The following is a 21,840-nucleotide window of genomic DNA, read 5'->3' on the forward strand; positions in this document are numbered from 1 at the left end:
AAAGTGTAGCACTGTTTATGCTTGGTTGATGGATCCCTCACCTAGATTTAGAGAGGACAACCCTAATAAAAATGGAAAATATTGGAAGTTGTGATCCAGGTGTGCACAGAAGTAACAAAACTCTGAGGGTATATCTCTTTTCTTTGTAATGAACTTAAAAGTCACACATCAAATGTCTTACAGATTTTATGGCAGAATTGTCGACAAACCCGGTGACCATGACCGTGAGACTCTAGAAGCAATTGCAGAAAATGCCAAAGGCTTGGCTGGAATATCAGGAGAGAGGATTTGGGTAGAACTGAAGAAAATTCTTACTGGTGACCATGTAAACCATTTGATCCACCTGATCTATGATCTTGATGTGGCTTCTCACATAGGTGAGAACGGGTTATACAATGTGTGAATTTCTAGCAACAAAATACTTAGTGTAAAGAGTACTCTTACTCTTGGGTTTTGTGTTACATACCTAAGGAATTTAAAGTAGTGAAATGAAATTCTGAGATAAACTTGGGGAGTAAGGATGGAAACTGTTTATTTATGGGTAAAGAATAGCTGAGAGAACACTTGAATTTGATGAAGCTGTGCCACTTTGCAGGTCGGGTTGGTTTATCATCAAAAGGTCCAAAATAAAAGTTACTTCACAGAAAGGAGGAGGAAGCAATAAGTTAATGCATAATAAGCGCTTTTACAAGCATACTTTATATTCTAGACAGTAACTTTGACTCTATTTCACAAGAACATAAAATTACTGAGTATGGAATGGGTGCAGACACGACCATGACGAAGAAGGCATATGTTGTGTACCTGCCATGATCACAGCTCCTAAGCTTTGAACTACATTTTGCTGTGGGACACAAGAACATAAGATTTTCTCTAGGAGTTAAGGGAGTGGCCAATGGGCTGATAGTGGGCAGTGGAGAAAGAACACTGTACATTCTTAAAAGTCTGCATAGTTGAAGAGATGAGTGAGGTTTGTAGTTAACAAAAACATGACTTTTTCCTTTTTTAATACAGGTTTACCTGCTAATGCAAATTTAGAAGAATTTAACAAAGTCAGTAAAAATGTTGAAGGCTTTTCACCGAAACCAATGACTGTTTTGGCCTCTTTATTCAAAGTACAAGATGATGTCACAAAACTGGATTTGAGATTGAAAATTTCAAAAGAGGAGAAAAATCTGGGTTTATTTATAGTTAAAAACAGGAAAGATTTGATTAAAGCAACAGATAGTTCAGAACCATTGAAACCATATCAAGACTTTGTTATAGATGTAAGTATGTGTTAAGTTTGATCAGAAAATAGTTCTCACTGGAGAGAAGTAATTTTTTAAACTGTAGATTTGATGTAAGTATTTAAATAGTAGAATGAAGTTGTAAGTGCTTAGTATGTGATAAAACTGTGTCACTTAGTCTAGGGAACCGGATGCAACTGCCCGTGTTTGTGAGCTGCTGAAGTACCAAGGAGAGCATGCTCTTCTCAAGGAGATGCAGCAGTGGTCTGTGCCGCCATTCCCTGTGAGTGGACACGACATCAGAAAAGTGGGCATTTCTTCAGGGAAGGAAATTGGGGCCCTGTTACAGCAGTTGCGTGAACAGTGGAAGAAAAGTGGTTACCAAATGGAAAAAGATGAACTACTAAGTTACATAAAGAAGACATAAAAAACGAGCTCCGTATAAAACAGTGGGAAGTCTTGGTAAGACTGGTTTTCTTCTGTCTTACTGAAACCCTAAGAAACAGCACGAGTATACATAGACAAACTAAGCTCAAGCCTGCCTTCTCTTAATACAGCTTAACTGAATTTTCCAACTGCCAGTGCCACGTGAGAAAGTCATAGCTTTCATTTCATAACTCATTTAGACTGTTGATCTTAAAATGTGGGAACTGTAGAAGAAAAAATGTGTGTGCTAAATGTTGTCTTAGCTGTTTCCTGAATTTTAAAATTAAGTAGTCCATAATGACATCTATTTATACAGGATTGTTTGACTTCAGAAAGTTGCAGGAATAACAGGAGGGTGGTGTTGAGACTCCTGCCTTTATAACTATCAGGTGCCACAGATAGTGAACACAGTTTATTTTACTAATTAAATGGATATGGCTTAGATTTTTGATATTTTATAATTTATAATTAACTCTACTTACTGCATAGCCACTCGTAAATATCTGTGTACTGTGTAAGCAAACAGCAGCTTTTGGATTTGAATTTTCTTATAAGTCAAATAGGGTTATGTTGTATAAAAGGGGGTGTCAAAATCTACTTCACCCAGGTCAGTAAAGACCTGGAGGATTTTAAACTATGGCATTCCTGCCTTGTCATCTGCACAGATGGAGTGACATCAAAGCTGCTCTGTTGTGTAAAATTGCTTTAAATGGTACTATCTGAAAGTAATGGTAACCAGCATGTGGATCTCCTCAGGTCATACTGCAGCAGTAAGGCATAATCCCCCCACTTCATTACTGCAGCTTCAATGTAGAGAAGTAGAACTTTAAAAAAAAAAATGACATTGAGGAGAAGCCTATTCTTGAGTTACATTTTATTACTGTACTTACACTTTAAGTATTTTTACCTGATTACTTTGACATAATTCACCTAAATAGAATAGATTTGGATATAGGTAGTGTTGGCCAGGTTTATTTAAATAATGCCCTTCAGTTGCTTTAACTTTATTTCCTGAATGGTATAATCCTAGAAATATATACTATTCACTTATATTTGCAAATGAAATGCAAATTGGACATATACATTAAAGGGATCTAGCACATGACAGGCTCATCAAATAAATAGTGCAAATACACCGAATGCTATTATTTTTTTCTGCTCAAACTGCTTATTTTACTCTTTAATATTTTCAAAATTTACAAATCAGTATCTTAGACAAGCTAAAGAAAATTGAAAGGAGCAAAGTCCTTTTACAATTACACTGCCTTGCCTCTGTCTTGTGCTTACCAAACCAGCTTCTGGAACATTCATCATTTAGAGCAGCGATGCTTTTTTCCTGTTCCATAGCCATTCCCATTATTTCACTTGTGTATTCTTTTCCTATCAATGACATATATCCAACAGGATAATCACTGGGACCAAGCGACTAACAGCAAGTACTTCTGAATCCAACCTTGCATTTTATACTGCTTTCTCATTCCCTAAACAGGTTGCTCTTGAACTTGGTAGCCAAATGCTGTAACCCATTATACATATATATCAGAGGCAGTGATGTCTGGGCAGATCTGATTTGAGAAAGTATGTCAGAAAGTCACTCCTACAGGTGCACTTATAAGCAAAGTATTACTTTGTCTGGACTTATTTCATCTTCAGTCTCTGGAATTGTAGGTAACAGAGCAGAGCGAGTTAAGCCCCAAAATTTTTGAGGTGACATGTCTTTTTTGGTGGCTGTAAATTTCCATCCAATGTGGCTTGCACAAATCTTACACTGGGCAATGGTCCATGCATACCTATAAAAGGAAGGAAAGACATAAGCTAATGAAGCCTACCTGGTTTTAACCTTTGGTCTAGGCTTGTCATGAAATTTCTCCTAAACCTCAAATTTATAAAACTACCTTGTTATATATAATTTGATACTGTATTGATATTAATGATTTCATAATTTACTGTACCCATCTTTATGTTGCCTTTTGCTCCAGCTCACTGCTTTCTTTTACATTTTGTTGGAAATGCAGGTGAGGTAGATAAAGGAGAGCATGAACTCCTCAAAAACAAGGCACTTTTTGCTCTTAAGTTACTATTTTTCTCAGGTGAAGGGTTGTGCATATAGCACTTAACATCAGCAGATTAAATCCAATGCTAGCTTTATAGTCCTCAAGGATGAGGCCACATAAGAGGATTTTCTTCTTCAAGAGCAAGGATAAGTCACTAATTCTTCTGCCACTTCCAAAGTAAAAGGGAGACACAGATTAAAAAACAAGCCAGAAAAGCAGGATTTACGGTTTCTATATCTCATATGTCCCTGCTTTAATCTATTGATGAAATGATCAAACTATTCCTGTCTTGTTTGTTTTGTATCCTTTCTAGACGCTTCGTTTAACACTAAATGAAGAGTCAACAAAAAAAGTAAACAGCCGTATTACCCGGGAAACCAGCTGTGCACTGTAGAAGGCCGGCCTATCAGATTCAGGTTGGAAGCTTTATACACAGTCAGTGTCTCATGTACATATCCATGGGGATTCACATATGCTGCCATTGGACCACATAAGGATAAGCTACAAACAAAGAAACAATGTGGAGAATAAGACAAAAGAAAAATAGTAATTCCAGATTTTTACTTATTTGGGATATAAGTTATACTTTTTAACCTTTGAATTTTAGGTATTATACAGTACTTTGTGCAAAATGTAAGACCAGTACAGGAGGTTGGCAGATATTCTGTTGGCTTGCAAATGTTCTTTGATGATTCAAAGGGAAATATTCTAGTGTTTATGAAGCCTAGTGAGGTCACGTTTTTATCTTTGGACAATTAGCTACTTTCCCCAGATGTCAGTTTCCTTAACTAAGTGTTATGTTTAACAGCATTGGCACAAGTTCGAGACCCACTCAATTTTGGTCCTGTGTGAATTGTTATGTGAATTGAAGCATTCACGTTTGCTTGAAGATGGCTATCTCTAAATATAAATTGAGGGGAAATGTTATATAGACATTAGAGATGTTTCCAGGCTGGAAGGTGGCCTCCCTGTGTTTATGTGCTTTACTGAGGATATTACATCCTCACTGGAGGAAATATGGAAAGTGGAACCACAGATTCTGAAAGGGAAGATGGAGATATATTGAGACAGATTAAAATGCAATAAAGATCTTACCTAAATATTTCATTCTTTGTTGTTATTTCTGTTTCTTGACATTGTTTACAGCAAAGGGAAGTACACTAAAAAGGTGAAAGGGAAAAGTAGGCATGTTACCCAGATGATGAATAAATTTCTCTAGGGCACTAATGTATTGAGTTGTAGGTCACACTTGCAAGCAGACAAATTTACATTATGGACTGCAAAAATAATATGAAATGGTTTAAATTTTCACACTGAATATACCTTATTCAAAGTTGGACAAGACTTTCTTTATATATTGCTAATTCATCAAACTTGAAATGATATAAGTTACAGAGCATTTCAGATAGAGATGTTTTAATAAAAACTGTAGCAGGTAAGCAAGTATTTCTAGTATCAGGCTGTATTACTACAGAATTGAGGTATCTTGTGATCTCAACTGTCTATGTAGCCTGACTGACATCTAAGCGACAGACATGGATGCTTTACTCACTTTGTTCATGATGTCTAACTCACAGCGAAGCCGTTGAATAGCACTGCCAATTTTAAGGAGCTGAATTCTTAATACATCATCAATAGGAAGACAAGCAGCTACTCTGTAAGAAAAGTCTTAAAAGGCAGAGTGAGGTTTTCAGGCTTTAAACTTAGGAATCATTATTATACACTTAAGATATTTTCCTTTAAGTCAAACATACTTGAACTGACTTATAAACAGAGATAAGATATAAAGCTGTCTTGGAGCCAGCTTCACTTGTAAAGGCTCTGTAAAGAACAGGAAGTATCTACATGACAGTCACTTCTACAATTCAAGTTAGAAAAATAACTAGATACTGTGGCTTGAAATATTAATTTAAGAAAAAGATGTTCAAAGTAAAAGAAATGTAGATACCTTTTCAGAATTCAAAGGTTGGTTTAAACTGAGTAATATTTAAGGCTTTTCCCCCTTTTCAACAACATGCCAGAGACAGCCAAGTACTTGCCATACCTATTGGGTTTGCAGGAAGAGAGTCCTCTTTGAGATTTTCATCCCATTCACGTAGCTGTTTCTTAATTCTATCCATTAATGTTTCCTAGTTTAAAACAAAAGCCGCAATAAGGTTCAGCCCTTAAAAACATACACTGGTAGTAAACCCAAGACTAGGTCTGTATTTTTAAGGTAAAACTGGTTGAATTTAACTCCCAGGCTTCTTGCCTTTAGGCTATCTATCCCAAGGAGTATGATTGTAAAAGCCTTTGGATGCTCTTCTAGACTGGTCCCTCTTCTGACTTTTCAAGTCCTTTTCTGACGTAGTGCAAATGGCAGTGTGCTCCTGTAGTAACATCTGCTGCTATCTACAGACTTCTCTTGACAACTAGTTTTTATAGAAGGTGCTCTCTGCCCTTTCCCAGTCATTAGCACACTTACACAGACTGCATCTGAGCCTTTGTGATGACTCAAAAGCCTGCTGAGAAAGGCAGAGGCCACGCATTGCCCTTCAGTGGTATGTCACAGCATACGTGCTCAAAGTCCTTGTTCACTTTGCCTAGGTTTTGGATTGCTTGGTAGGGATTCACTAAGAAATACAACATGTTTAGTGCTTACTCTGTGTAACTGACATTGGGCTTTGAAGGCAGTCTGTTCCAAATCACGATTCTTTTAGTTACCCTAGTATTGTTTCTTAGAGGGTTTGTAAGCAGTGGCAGTGTATGCTTTTACCTGACAAACACAAGCCTTTGCCAGAGATATGCAAGAATATACTTCCTGGGAAATAAGTATTGAGATGTAACAATTCTTATATTCTTACTTTCACATGACCCTCTATAATGTCAGTAACCAAAGTTTGTCATCATACTTTGCTAAGTTATGTTATAGGACTATGAAAATTCTAACAAAAGACAACTCCCAGAAACACCTGCCTGTTTTTACTTGAATAAATTACAATACTAAAGAAACATACAAGTTTCAGTCAAGTTACTTACAGCATCATATAATGAATACAGCCAGCGAGGCCATGATGTCAGATTTGCACAGTGAAACTTCCTCTGAAACAAAATGTGTCACTTATTAAAAATCTGAAAATGATTAGTCCTACAAAACACTTCAAATTTTAAAAAGATAATCACCAACAATTACCTGAAATGTATTCACAATCTGAAATGCTTGACAGTTATACTTTTATGTACTAGATCTCTGGAATCCTTATTCTTATAGAGATATAAATACTTTGAATACCATAGTGACAAGGATCCACTCTGAGAAATGCTGCTCACAAAGTACACTCAACATGACCTGAGCGGTGAAGCCACACACCCATGCTGCATGGTACACGCTATTGCTGCGAGACTACAAGCTCCCATGGCTATGTACTGAATACGGTAGGCAACTAAACACAAGAGTGTATTATAAACTAAGCTTTAACAAGTATAAAAGAATAAGTGATGTGCTAATAAGGGATCTTTACCATGGATGGATTATGCAGAACTACTAACTGTTCTGGTGGGGGAGAAGGAATAAGGAAACCTAGGCTATTACTGTCTAAATATTGCTATAGACTATATGTAATACATATTAAATATATAAATTATTCTCTTCAGCAATCTTGGCCAAGATAAATTCAAGTAGAGGGTTTAGAGGTGTATTTCAAGAGGACACGATTTTTGTTTGCAAATATTTTAGGAATTACCACATGGTATAGATTTTCTGAAGCACCCATTGGACTACATCTCAAAGTAGATACTCAAAAGGAAAAAAAAAATACAGCTTGGTATAAACTTCTGTTTCAGCCTACCTAAAAGTGATCTGGACGGTTTCCTACTCATGCTTAGCTCAGGGGTCTAGCCTAATGAGCCACAACAAAAACTTAGGTCCTCTCCAGTAAGCTGTCCTTTGCTTCTAAGGCCATGCGTTACTGTCATAGTTCAATTAGAGATTTTTAAAAATGTGCTACTAATAACACATGACTAAGGAGTAATCGCCATGAAAACTAGTAATACTATGGCAAGACTTTCATGTATTATAATACCAGACGGCTACCAGAAGGGTCTCCATTTTGAAGGTAAGTAAACCCAAGCACAGGAGGTCACAGACGTCGTAATGGAAGCAGCTGGGATTGTGCTTACTCAATGTGTTGATCATTTTTGTATCTTTGGGATATTATACATCTATAAGTAACATAAAAAAGTAAATCACAGCCCATGACACTTATACTTTTGGGAAAGAAGTCTACTTCCTAAAATTAGAAATTCTTTAAATTACAAATAACAGTTTCTGTTGGAGTTGCTGACACATCCAACTAGGTAGTAAAACATACTTTCATATTGAGATGATCACTTCTGTAGCAGCAAGCATTATAAAGTGTAGTGCAAAAGTGTAATCTGTTACAAGATAAAGACAAGCTCAATGCATTTATTCACATAATCATAAGCAAAAGATAGATGGCATCTTAACAAGTAATGGGGATACACTGAACCATGCCATCCTTCTGTACAGCCCCGATGTATAAACAAGCTAGCAAAGGACTTCTAAAAATCTTTATTCTGAAATGTGTTTAATATGCTTTTAACAGCAATCACACAAACAGAAGGGAGAGCTGTTAGTTCTTACAGAGCAACTGCCTGAACTCAACACTCATCCATGAGTCCTTGATTTGCTGGCAAAGGGAGTGGCTCCTCTCGTGTCAGTGCTGTTGATAACCTTCAGCAGTTCATGGGTGTTCCTAAGGTTTAATCTGTAAAAGGCTTACCCTTTAATAATCTGTAATACTAGCGAGAAAGCTAAGGGCCATCTTCACATGAAGAATACTAAGGCAGCACACTAAACTATACTTATATAAAATCAAAAACTCCCTGTAAAATAACACACCAAAACAAAAATACCTGATGACAACCGAGAGGAAACAAGTGTGATTACAATGACAAAAATCACAAGTTCTCAGAAGCCAGAGAGCCAGTAGGAAAAATCTAAACAGAAACTTCACAAACACACAAGGCCCTTAAATAAAATGCTAAAGGTAATTAATTATGCAAGTTAAATTCATAAGGCACATTTATCAGTTCAACAAATGTGGTTGTGTACTGTGAAACCATGGGAACAAAGAATATTTAACAGTATGAACCTCTTTCATAGGGAGCTGTTAAAGTCAACCCCAAGCCTTTGCTGTCACTTCAACTCACCACTAAGGGTGAGCATATGTACCTGTGCAAAAAGAATCTGTCCCTTTAGTGCAGGTCAAGGAGGCCTTGGTGTGTTGTTAGAATGTAACCACACAGCAGCCTGCTGCAGCTTTAAAAAAGGAAGACCATGTCTATCAAAGGATACAGAAAAGTTTCCTGAAAGACACTGTTAGCAAAGAGAAGGAGAGTGGCTATCCTTTTACATAATGTATAAGAACAACAACCAATTTCCCTGTATTTATAAACTCTAGAGGACTAAAAGCTAGCCTTTGGGAGAATACTTGAAGGCCAAGCTTTTGTTAGTGCCCATTACAACCCTGCTGTACGGGATGCATAGGAACAACCTTGTGGATGAATCCAGTACTACACTTACTTCCTATTTCAGTGAACTCTTGTAAATAACATGGATAAGCTAGGACAGAGAGGTAAATTCAAGTTTGTCATCTGAGACAATCTCTTCCAAACATTATAGTGAGCTCAGAAAGGTGCCATAATGTAACAGGAAAAGAAAAGAAAAGTAAACGCTGGTTTCAAAGCCCACATATCAGGAATGAATTCTCTAGTAGAATGAGCTTGAAGTGTTTCTCAATTAACTTAGCTAATGTTTTCCCCTTCTCAACATCCACCATGTTGCAGTGTGTATGTCTATCAGGTGTCTGCCACTTGTCACAATGGGACATTGTATAGATAGAATACTTATGGAAGCTTCAACACTATTGAGGGAGTAGTTTATATATGTTGAAGATTAACTAACTGTATCCCAGGAAGACCATATTCTCCAAGATCCTCATCTTCCTTATAAGAGGTATGACAACTACCTTCAAATCATGCTAGCAGTCGCACACACCATTTCAGAGTAATGAATATCTACTTACAAGCGCGGGAGGCGGACTTAACAGGAAGTGCTGACTACCCTTCCCTGGAGCACTCCAGTTCTAAAGTCTATAATTTTTAGACACAGAATGGGTCTAAGAGGTATAGCAGAGCTTACAAGTCATTTTCTAAAAAGTTTTTTTTTATTTGAACCAAGAAACCTTCGAAATAATCTGAAAAATTCAAAACCTGAAGGATTCTTTTTCTTTTCTTATTCTCTTAAAACCTCTCACACACCCCCCCCCAAACACGCGCGCGCGCACACACACACACACACACACACACACTTCCTTCTGTTGAGGGCTTGGCAACTCTGACAATCAGCAAAGGGCTCCTGAGGGCAAGTCCGGGATGACAGAGAAGACCACTCAGTAATGCAGTAATGTCATGAATCTGTCCCCAGACGAGCAGAAACCAATCTTTGCTTTTTGAGCCAGTGAGCAATTCAGTAGCAGGAAAAAAAAAATCAGTATTCAATGTAAACATATCAAGGAACTTTTGCCATAGAATATGAAGAATTTAAACAATAAGTAACAGAAAAGTTCAAGTTCTTAAGTTGTGTTATGTGTTTAACTGAAGTTCAAGTTTAGAATGTCAAGGCCCTGTGGGCAGGACAGGATTTGCTACACAGGGTCAACAAATCCATTATTAACCACAGTCCCAACATATACTCAGAACTTTCCAAAGAGTTAGTTTAGAAAATCAATATAATTAAGGATTCCCATTACCGTCCCAGTTTGAATTATAAATCTCAATGTAAGTCCTCCTGAAAGAGTATGGAGCCATTGAATGGACAACTAAATATGGGCATAGCATGCAGTAAGCATGCGTCTTGACAGGAGGAGTTTTCCACATAACCACTTCACTAGGAAACAAGAGGCAGAGACACGTGTAAGCATTAAATAGCCTAATTTTAATGAAAAATAAAACCTCCGTGGTAGAGTTATCTTTTGACATACTTAGTCTAAGAATTATTTTTAAAACCATTGTGAACATAATTCCCCACTGTTATATTTTAAAAGGGTAGATACACTGAAATTCTTTATACCCAGTTTGGAAAAGTAAGTGCTGTGCAGATAAACCAAAAGCTGCCTATGACTCAAGGCAATAACAATGTCAAAGTTTCAAAATATATTACTTTCGTTATCCTTTCTCATGTGTTTAAGAAGTTTAATTATACTTTTTAGAAACACTACGTAAAGCACTATGTAAAGTATTATTCATGAATGGCTAACAGAATGGAGGACAGGAAGAAAAGTTAACTGTATACCCTAACAGTTATGAGACAATCAAACAAAACTTTTCTAGAAACTAAACACTAAATGTGAGAGAATAGTGAAAAGAAAAATTACATATTAATTCAAATCAGTTTATGATACCATGCTACTTATATAAAAATGTAAAGTTTCCCTAAGCTACTAACAACAAACATGGAATTTTTTATAATGGAAATAATACTTTTGTACTTTTACAAAGTACTAAAAAAATTTATTTTCAACTTCCAAATTAGTACATTTCTCAGTTTTGGGGAAATTGTAAATTTAGGAAGCGTGTTTTGTACTTACAGTTGTATTTACATGTCCACCTACAGTGAGGTTAGTGCCTCACCAATGAGGGAGAAGAGCTTTCACTTTGGTCCTAAGAGGTGAAATCACTTAGCCAAAGAAATACACAAGAAGTAATGCTCAAGCAAACACAGCTGGGTTTCCTCAGCTGGGAACGAATGTAGGGCCTTGGACATGCTAGGCAAGACCTCAACCACGGAGCTACATTCCAGCAGCAAGGAAGCAACACCTTCAACTCTCAGGTCAATTTCTGAGTGGCAGGAAGCATGGAGAAAAACAACTGACAAAATCATTCCTCTGAAAAGTCCCAGGACAGCATTCCTTCCTACTGCCACTGAATGCTAGCCCAAGTAATTCTGTCCCTTCTTCTATGCAGCACTTAACTCAAAGCCAAATATGATAGGAACTCTGGTTCCTACGGAAACAGAGCCACAGGCCATTAATACATGTGTGATAGGCATAAAATCAAGAACGTCTTACAATTGTGTGACATTTCACCACTCCTGTAAGCTACTTTTCATAAATAACAGCTGGGGAATTATGTTTAAATCCATCTATAATTAAGGGAGCTACAGTGTCTATACAATGACATAAGAGTTGTGACTTTTTTAAAAGCAATCTGTCTTCAGATCTAGAAGACGCATAAGAAGTTTGCATCTCACCTTCTGGTATTTCTGCCACCATTTACATGAATACTGGTCTTCCCAAGAGATAGGTTTTGAAGGAAATATCTGGCACTTATTGAGTGATTCTAACTGAACTGCAGACATGGTTGACGGCAACACACACTCTGGCAAAATTTGCACTTTAGCTTGCTGGATTCTAAAATAAAGAGAATCAAGCATGTTGTTCATTTTTAAGATGCACTAAGTTAAACTGTAAGTTTCTTGACATAGGATCATTTTAAATATTAAGATTTTTCCAAGTTCCCCCTAGTAAGCAAATTGACCAAATGGTAATACATATATATATATATATTCTCAGCACAATTTTAATAAATCTTAATATAAAGTATAAGATGTCTTAGATAGGGACTTCAGTCTCAGAATTATAATCAAGAGATTATACATTTCAGATAAATATGCAGGCACAAATGAAGCAAAATTTATTTTAAAAACTCATCATATAGGCTACAGGTTATCTTGATACATCTAATTTCTTCAATATTCTTAGACAATACAACTTTCCATTCCCTAATCTCTAGACTGAAGCCTCACACTCATTATTTGTCATTAATATCCAGAGAGTCACAGGCCAAACACAGGTAGAGAAAGAATGGACAAAATCTCACACAAATGTACTCTGGACAGCAGGACTATAGCATACCACCCTCCCACCCCCACCCCAACACACAGACACAGACACACAGTTCCTAAACAAAAATGTATTGTACCAAAGACATTGTGGAGCCAACATCTTCTATATCATCCCAGACCTTTGTTTCTAGCACCAGCTTTCCAAACTGCAGATGAGAGAGCCTTCATGGTCTCTATTCAACATGTCTGTGGGTGTGGGCATGCATGCAGGTGAGGGTGTGTGTGTGGGGGGTCTGTTGGTTTTCCCTAATGTGTTTATGACAGTTTTTATGATTATAGTAACACTGTTTTATGACAAAGGTTATAAAAGCGTGTGAAACTAAGGAAAATCTGAACACTTTAGGATTTTGCATTCACACTGACGAGGGGCTATTTTTATAACACTTAATAAGGAACTACAAGTGTAGATGGTTAATGTATAAGGAAAGTCCCAGAGCATCTACCTACATCTCAATGGATCGACAAATGTAGTTCAAAGAAAACAACACCGTCTCTTCAAAACCAAAATGTTACACTACTTTAATTTTCAGCTGAAGTGTTTGTGATGTATATAGTTCAAAGTTTTTAACTACAAATTACTTATCTCAGATATGACAGATAAGAAATCTTCCAATTCCAGCAGGATATGAATTTTTCTTTTTCTGTATACTTCTAAGAAAGTTTCTGAAGAGTCCTGCTCTAAATCAAACATACCCTTCTATATGTTATCATATTATATATTATATATAATATATAATATATAAAAAACAGACTTTTAACAGGGAAGACTAGAATGTAACACTGCTTTTCATATATGAAGTGTAATTTAGGCTAAAAACAAAAACAAAAATTGAACCTTTTTTTTTTTTCTTTTCTTTTTTTCGGAGCTGGGGACTGAACCCAGGGCCTTGTGGTTCCTAGGCAAGCGCTCTACCACTGAGCTAAATCCCCAACCCCACAAAAATTGAATCTTAAACTACAGATTTCATAGGATTAAGTTTCCAATATGCTAAAAAGAAATTCTGGTATAATGGTCAAAAACTAGTTTGAAAGTCAGAATACAGAAGAAACCAGCTATTTCTTACTTACTTTTATAATTTTGAGTAAATAACCTCTCTGGTACTTAAGCTTACTCACTTCCAAATGAAGACTGTCCTAGACCACCTGAAGGTGTTCTATCATTTGACCATTTTAAGTGACAGTGGACAAGGGTGGAAGTGGGACTACAGACTCTTATTCCAGAGAGCTTCTTAGCGGAGACATATCTTCTGAGAAGACAGTACACAGTGGAATATGGAGTACTAGAAATGAGTGTCCTCTCCGAGGCCTGTCCGCATGCCAGTGTGATGCCAATCCTCTCTGGATTTTAACCATGCTTCTTGCTTTACTTTCTGACAGTGACTACTTCTAGCTTATGTTTTAGAGTTTTACACAACTAATCATTCAAGTCACATACAGAAATACACTATCTCCCAAGTCAGTTTCTTTTGTAGCTTCTAGAAAGTAATATTCAAAAGTAACCAATCTGTATCAAGATGTATACAGGAAGTAAATTAAAAATTGTTAGTGTCAAGGAAATCCTCAGTAACAAAACAAGCAGCCAGTTACTACGATATAGATCACTGCTGCTATCACTCACACAATGCTAGCCCAAATGTAGACCACACAAGCTTCAGTCACTCCTCCACCAGCTTGTCTGCCAAGTGACTCAGGCATAGAACTTTATCAAGGTTTTGAATCTTATACAGATTCAATAAAATGTTCTAAAGAAGGACCAGGAGTAAACCAAGTCACTCAACACTGGATACCCTACACAATTTTGTTGTTGTAAAAATATAAAAAAATAAAAAAGTAAGGCTGTCTTTTACCTCGCTAGGTTCGGCACCGCAGTGCCCCAAGATTTCTGCTAGATATCTTGACGGAAACACATCCCAACTCCACAGAGGCGGCCCAGTGTCTCCAGCAGCCGCACACTTTCCTACACTCAAACCGTCACATAAAAGAACACACAACACAATAGTCTTTGACCCAATTGGTAAGATATAATGGCCCACCCTAAACATACAAAGCCCAATACACATCCATCCCTTGAGAACATTAATAACAACCTGTAAATACACAGAGCAGAATCTTAACATCACCTGCCATGGCTTCTCCCCTCTCCTCTCTCCTGTTTCTTCCTTTTTCCTCAGTCTCCTCCTCTTCCTTCAAACTTTTCTCCCGCACATCCTTCCTTCTCGTCCAACGACAGACCTCCTTCTATCTTGTACCTGCCTCACCTGTGACATCATCTCACACAATTTCTTGTCCCAAATTGCTGCCTGTCTTGTATCTACTTCAGTTACTTAATATTTACACTGTGTACAATATGAGCACAGTGGATAGTAAATCTTGTCCTCAAGCAGTTTGCTTTCTTGTTGATTTCTACAATCTTCAAAAGCCTTCCTGTGCTCGAATACCACAGGAAATAAAGAGGTCTGCCAGAGCACACACTAGTGAACGATTCCCCAGAAACAGATGGAACCTAGAGGCTGTCTCCTAAGACAGAACAGGTGCTTCCTGTGTGCCAGAGACAAGACAGGACACGAGGTAAGACAAATGCCTGCTTCTAATTCATTTCCTCTTTAAGAAGATGGGTTAAGTTAGCAGAATTTGATGGGAAAAGGACACCATATTTCCTGATCATATGAAAAGCTATGTTAACTCTGTTGCTATCTCGAGGGAACTTCTAAGCTTCACAGAGAAGAAACAACAGCATTTCTTCATTCTTCATATAAAAGACATCTTGGGATGATATACAACTGACACTGCAAACAGCCACAGATCTCCACAGCTGGTACAGCTGAAGTGTAGCAGTTGGCAAGTGTACTCAGTGTGGCCTTCAGGCAGCGCAGGAACGCTGCCAATCCCACACCTGTCCTGCTGATCATACTGATTACAGCTTTTGCCTTCTTGCCTGCCTTAGACTCTCATATGCTGCAGAGAGCTCTTCAATTCCAAAGTCTTTCCCCCAGCGTTACTACCTTTGGGGTTTGTATTAGTGTTCTCCAGCCTGGAGTGGCATTACAATCACCTAAAGATATTTGTAAATGATGCCACAGCCTCACTGCACATTAAGTCACACTCAGGACTGCGAGATGAAAGTGAAGCCTCTACAGTTTTACTGACAGGCGACTGGTAAACATCAACATTGGAACTCTGTATGGGCTTTCACCTTAGAAGGCAAAGAGAACAACTGATGAAGTTATAAGGTAACTAGTAAACTATAAACAGTAAGTTAGACAAGCTCATCTTCCCGTAAGATGTTCAATGTTTCTTACCCATCTGACTGTGTTCGAAGTTCAAGGACCTTGAACCTCTGCCGTCCGATTGCTTTCACTTTCACTACTTCAATTCCAAACTCCTGCTCCTCTCGATACGCATAGATCTCTGCTGTAGTTCCAAACTGTGCTTCCCTTTCTTGCACATTACTTCCAAGACAAAAATGTACAGAGTTTTTAGCGTGGGTTTATAATTATGCAAAACTGGACAAAGCCACACAGAAGGGCAAACAATTCAGCAACTTACAGCAGCCAACCCTCACTGTCAAGCCAACACACAAGGCTCCAGAAGGCAAACAGTGCATTTTAGAAGAAAGGTAGACTTTTAGGTTTCACTGAAATAACCCAGGGCTAAAGAGTTTTAAATTGTTATTTCACAAAATGAGCATTCTTTCGCTTCGATAGGCTAACTAGCAGTACTGTGCATATGTGGGGGAGGGGCAGGGGAGTGGTGGGAGGCTTCCTGTTTCCATCTCCTGCCTCCACCAGTTTCCCCCATTTGCCACAGGATATTTGAAGAACTGCTTCAGTGCAGTACGGTTTTTGTACTGGCATTACATGAGTTTTGAAAAGGAAAAGTAACCTTTACATGAAAATTTAAAAGCTTAGCTAGCTTTAAATAAAGATAGTTCTGCACTCAGATTTCGGGCAGCTTTTGACACAGCTAAGCTGTGAAAGTAGTGAAACCCAGGTGTGAAACAAGGCTGTTTGCTTCATACCCCTGTCCAGCATCTGCAGAATCCCAGCTGGCCTTGGCTGCCACACCGACCTTGGAAGTGCGGTAAGCGCCTCTGTCTCATCTCTTACCTGTATGCAAGAACTGCAAAGGTTCTGTCCTTCTGGATTAAATTCCGAACCATACTGACTTCTTGCGGGTGAGAAAGCTGCAGTGGTAACGTCTGCCCAGGAATCAAGATCATCATCACCTCAGGAAGAACTGGAATCACCTGACAGCTGTCGTCGTCGTGCAAAGTCCTGCCGTGAAACTCTTCCATATCAGCTCCCAGGTACTGGTCAACAACAGAGTGGACACACACTTACTACACCTCAACCCACTAAAGAATAAAGCAAAGTAAGGAGACCAGACAGAGCTGTCGTTTATTTGAATAAACTTGGTTACATATGCAGGCCTCCATCAAACTCTAATTTTTTACCTAGTATTTCCTATTAGAACTCCCATTTTTATGAAGAATCTATCACTATGTTGTAGTTCAAAATATTTTAACCAAAACTTCTCTATGTCCAAAGGTGGCAAAGCCAGAGCAGAATTTTAGTACCGAGAATACTGCCCCACATCTCAACAGTTCTGAGATGACATTAAGAACACTTAATACCTCACTTATTAGTAGAACCATTCAAAAGGCAATTCCTCAAAGAGTCCTACCCACAATAGGTTTAAAAATTAAAGTTTTATGTTTACATATTAGAAAATAGTAAGAATCACATGAGGATACAGTATTACATTGCTGCCATGGTTAAAATTACATGCTTATGCACTGGAAACTAAGTCTGTTTTCATCCATGAGTTCTAGGATCAGCTAATATTCAGGAGCCCTTGAGAAAATCCTAGCCATAGTTAAAGGTCCACCTACTGTTTTGCTCACTGACTAAAGTACATACTGTATGTGAGGTTGGCAGACTGGTATCAAAGTTTATGATATTTGGTTTTCTGGCTTCTTTACTGTCCTGGTCTTCAACTTCCATTTCAATTTCATCATCTTCATCTTCACTGTCAGCTGAAGTAGAATAATAGAGGGAAAAAAATGAGATTCATTATAATTAAAAAAAAAAAAAAGCCAACTCTGTTCCCATTCACACACCCTGAGTTGGGGAAAGACAAAGCTGATAGACACAGCAGCAGAGGCTGGGTCGGTGACTGTTCTGCCATGGTACTACTCCCCTGCCCTGCCCTGCCCCACCCTGCCCTTCCCTGTCCTCTCCTGCCTTTCCCCTTCTTTTTTCTTGTTTTTTAATAATCAACTAGTTTAGGACACTTTTAAGATTTACAGGAATGCTGGAAAAATAGAACTCTAGCATGTCAAGACTATCGCACAGTACATTCATCTGGTATTCTTGTCACAACTAAGTTATCAATATTGGCAAATTACTGTTGACTAAATTCCTTATTTTATTTGGATTGCCTTAGATTTTCAGCTATTTATTCTCCATTTCCTATTACCCCTCCAGGACATCACATTATATTTAGGTGCCATGGCTCTTGTGCTGCCTTGGTAGGTGCATGCTGGTTATTCTGTCTTCTTTATCAGGACTTAACACAGCATCCCTCAATAGGGGAAGACTAGATGTTCTTTCTCAGAGTTCTGCTGAGGGACAGCAATGTTTCTTCCCCTTGATTTTTGATCAGAAACAGCCACCAACCTCCTTCACTGTAAAAATCCTCCCCACCCCATCCATGCTACATTATTAGAAAGCAGATTACTAGGTCCAGTCCAACAAGAGATAAACTACGCCAATCTCCTGTATACATGATTTTTATCTTCTCTATCACTATGAATTCTGACACCTTACATAATAAGTTCCAATTGATTAAAGCTTAGCTTCTTCATCTGAAAAAAAAATATGAGGCTTGAACAAAATAATCTCTGAGGTTCTTTCAAACTTTAGCTACAAGGAGTTTCTCTGTGAAAAAGAAAGCAAGAAAGAAATGAGCAGGCAAGAAAGGTCTGTTAATGAAACTGGGGGAAAAATACCATTTAAACTTGGCTCAGGGCGCTGCTTTTCCAGTGACTTCCCTCCTGGCTTGTACTATCATATTTAAAAATGAAATGTTTGCAATTATTTTCATAAAACATTGCTTCGTCATTTTAAACTTAAAAATAAAGTTGGCACAAAGAAAATATATTTTAAAAGAGATGTCTTTAAGAACTGTACTTTTTGTTTGAAATGAAAGCTAAGCTGATCCACTTGAAAACTTGATGCTATGAAGGGCAGAGATGAAAAAAATCAAAACATACCACACGACTTTCTAGAAGTGGTGTTCAAACAAGTTCAAGTTGTTCTCCTGCCAACTGTGGATTCATTTCCCACTCTATGACTTTGTCCCTTGTGGTGTTTGGAACTGTCTGAAGATATCTTTGACTGTCACAACTATAAAAGCCCTGGTAATCCAGACTAGGAGTCATCCAGGCATGCTCTTAAACATGCTGTACTGTTTAAGATACACCTTATAACAAGGGGTTCTTCAGCCTGAAAGGGTGACAGTTTCAAAGTTGGGAAACTATGACCTAATCTAAGATTAAAACCTCCAAAAATTTTTTAAATGCATAAGGTTTCATTATAAATTGGTCAGCTTTCCGATTTATGGAAATTATTATTTATATCAAGTTATCTGTAAGTAGGTTAACAAATACACAAAGATTTCACTTTATTTTTATTATAAATTCCTATATATAGGGCTCTGTCAAAGAAAGAATGTAATTCAAGTTGTATGCATATAGTTTTTATGTATAACATTTCTGAAAACGTTTTTCTTGACATTAGGGAAGTTTATCAAAAGATAAAGACAAAACTAAAATAAGAAAAACATTCTAAATTTAATTTTTTTTCACTCACAACTCTGAGAATATATATTTTACTTGACAATTGGAGAGACACAATCTCTTCTTTACTACAGCAAGTTTAAAATACCTGCTATTAGCTCAAGGTCTAATACACCTGAAATTTCCTATGTTTATTCTTTAAAAGAATTTGTTCTGTATGGTGGCCATTTTATTAACAAGGCTAAAATTCACTTCTCCCACTTGGTTCTGTTTATCTTTGAGCAATTATCTTGTCCAATATAGGCTCTTCACACCTAGAACGTTAAGCACTGGCCCTGCATCCAGAATTTCTCTCCCTCTGTTTACACTACTACCAAGGAACAGACTCAACAGCAGAAGCACAGCTTTCCTGAGGCAACTAACCAAAATCTGAACTATCCCACAAAAAAGTTCCTAACTGAAATGACTACAGATGCCAAGTTTTCAACTACTCAGGACTAACCTAGTCCACAACTGTATCCTAAGTAAGTCTCCATCAGAAGATTTCCAAATTCCAGAATTATCCCTACCCATGAATAATCACAGGAGTTGGAGACATAGCTCAGAGGATTTGGGAGTACCTGGTTCCAATCCAGCAAAGAAATACAAACCCAGAACACCCTAACAGCAGCTGCTTATACCGCTCTAAGTGAATTGCACCTGGGGTTGTAATTCTTCTCAACAGACTTACCCTAACTGTGAACCTCCTCAAAGTAGCACAGTGACGGTTTTCATACAACGGTTAACACACTGCCTGGCTGATAGCCATAACCAAAGGGCTCTGACATAGTCTGTGTTGTCTACAGCATTCTAAGAGCAGTGTGTACCACTAGTTCAAGACCTTTCAGTGAGTCTTCAGTATTGCAACATACGTTGTCAAACACCACAAAAGCATATAAAGCAAGAGAAATCGGTAATACTAATTCCCTTGAGTATATTATTTGCAGACTTGTGAAAAACTACCAAATAAGTGCCCCCACAGAGAGACAATTAAGAGATACCAGCTGTGATGACAGACCAGTCCACTGCGGAGCCCTCGCTCTGCAACTGTGTTGCAGACCTTCCACGTCACTGAATGGTACACATTTAGTAATCCGTCGATAAGTTTCTCCTCTACGAGCAAGGCTCTGGACAGATGACAGGTGTAAAAATAAAAGCAGAAATGCATGCAAAGCATTCACTGCGGGGGCCCATGACCTGCAAGTTCCTACTACACGTTAGCTGTCAGTCTTATTCAAAGGCATAAGAGCAATAAAAGTTAACGGCTGCTAATGTGACCCGGTTCCCAACTTCGCCTAGCCCCAGAATATTTTCACGGACGTTAGCTTGGGAGAAAGATGGAGAGGAATGGGAAACCTGTTCTGGGCAACGAAAGACCGTCGCCCCAACATCCCGGACAGCCCAGGAGACAGGCCGGGAGGAAAGCGCAGGGCTCCGGCGGGGGAGGCTCACGAGAGGCTCCCACTGGCCGCTGAGCCAGGGTAGCTGTCCCCATCCTCCCTGAGGAATCGGCCCCGGGTCTTGGTCTCCACCCATGACTAGGCGCCCGTCCCCGAGGTTACCAGGCAGAAGCGGCAGGTGGTTTCCCATGTTGTGCGCAGCGTCCTGGTGATCTCCCTCGCCGGCCATGTCTGTTTACCCGCAAAGGAACCTGGGAAAGGGCGGTGCCGCGACGCAGGGGGAGGATCTGCGCAACGCTGCCGCCACGCTCCCGGGTCACAGCGCCCCCTGGCGGCTCCAACGAGGCGAGCCGAGAGCGACACAGCCGAGCGATCTGAAGGCATGGAGGATGATCATGTATAAGGAGGAACAAGAGACCCAATGCTATCCATAGCCATTCATGACACTGCCTTACACAGGTTATACAGCTCTCTTCTCTTCCCAGCCACGAAGACGGTTTTACAGGTGAGGAACCCAAGTCTGTTTTTAGTGTCCACTTGTAGCAAATAACACCTCCTTATACATCATCCTGTTGTCTGGAAAAATAGACTGATCCAGAGGCCATAGCTGGCTTTTTAAAACAATTTCAGTAGCCCTCGTATATAGCCTCAAATTAACATGTATCAATATGAAGCCGACTGACAAGAACAGAAAAAGGCTCATAATCACCTGGAAAATAAAACTGTCAGTATATAAACTAGCCCAGTCATAATGGCTTCACTAAGAGAAAAATGGATCAATGTAGCGTAAAACAATTACAATATGCTAGAAGAAAGAAAATTGTTCTAGCACTGGAATCGTGGGTGAATTTTTTTTTTAATTTCAAGAGTGTATACAATGTATTTCCAACATGTTTACATTGAAGAAAGAAAATTTGAAAAAAAAAAG

The 21,840-nt window shown here is 38.4% G+C and overlaps 2 protein-coding genes across 8 annotated transcripts in view; one reads left to right on the top strand and one right to left on the bottom strand.

Moving 5' to 3' along the window:
- Trnt1 (tRNA nucleotidyl transferase 1) overlaps nt 1-4,816 on the top strand; it is a 22,764-nt gene extending 17,948 nt beyond the window's left edge. For 4 of the 5 annotated variants that reach the window (XM_063286084.1, XM_039107627.2, XM_008763192.4 and 1 more), the window contains exons 6-9: nt 184-377; nt 1,015-1,268; nt 1,408-1,691; nt 4,023-4,811. In XM_063286084.1, the coding sequence (XP_063142154.1) occupies nt 184-377; nt 1,015-1,268; nt 1,408-1,656 (697 nt within the window). In that variant the 3' untranslated portion in view covers nt 1,657-1,691; nt 4,023-4,811. Of the gene's footprint in view, nt 1-183; nt 378-1,014; nt 1,269-1,407; nt 1,692-4,022 lie in introns of all 5 variants that reach the window. The other variant, NM_001024261.3, reaches the window with a different exon arrangement.
- Nucleotides 516-21,838, bottom strand: Crbn (cereblon). 3 transcript variants are annotated; one of them, XM_063285861.1, is made up of 12 exons: nt 21,075-21,838; nt 20,531-20,639; nt 17,594-17,709; nt 16,781-16,983; nt 15,974-16,123; nt 12,021-12,180; nt 6,728-6,790; nt 5,754-5,838; nt 5,262-5,377; nt 4,805-4,869; nt 4,079-4,210; nt 516-3,445 (listed from the first exon to the last, which is right to left on the bottom strand). In XM_063285861.1, the coding sequence occupies exons 1-12, from the start codon at nt 21,294-21,296 to the stop codon at nt 3,265-3,267; spliced, it is 1,602 nt and encodes a 533-aa protein (XP_063141931.1). In that variant the 5' UTR covers nt 21,297-21,838; the 3' UTR covers nt 516-3,264.
- Nucleotides 21,839-21,840: the final 2 nt, after the last annotated feature.

This window comes from Rattus norvegicus, chromosome 4, assembly GCF_036323735.1.
Source record: "Rattus norvegicus strain BN/NHsdMcwi chromosome 4, GRCr8, whole genome shotgun sequence".
In the NCBI taxonomy this organism is placed as follows: Eukaryota; Metazoa; Chordata; class Mammalia; order Rodentia; family Muridae; genus Rattus; species Rattus norvegicus.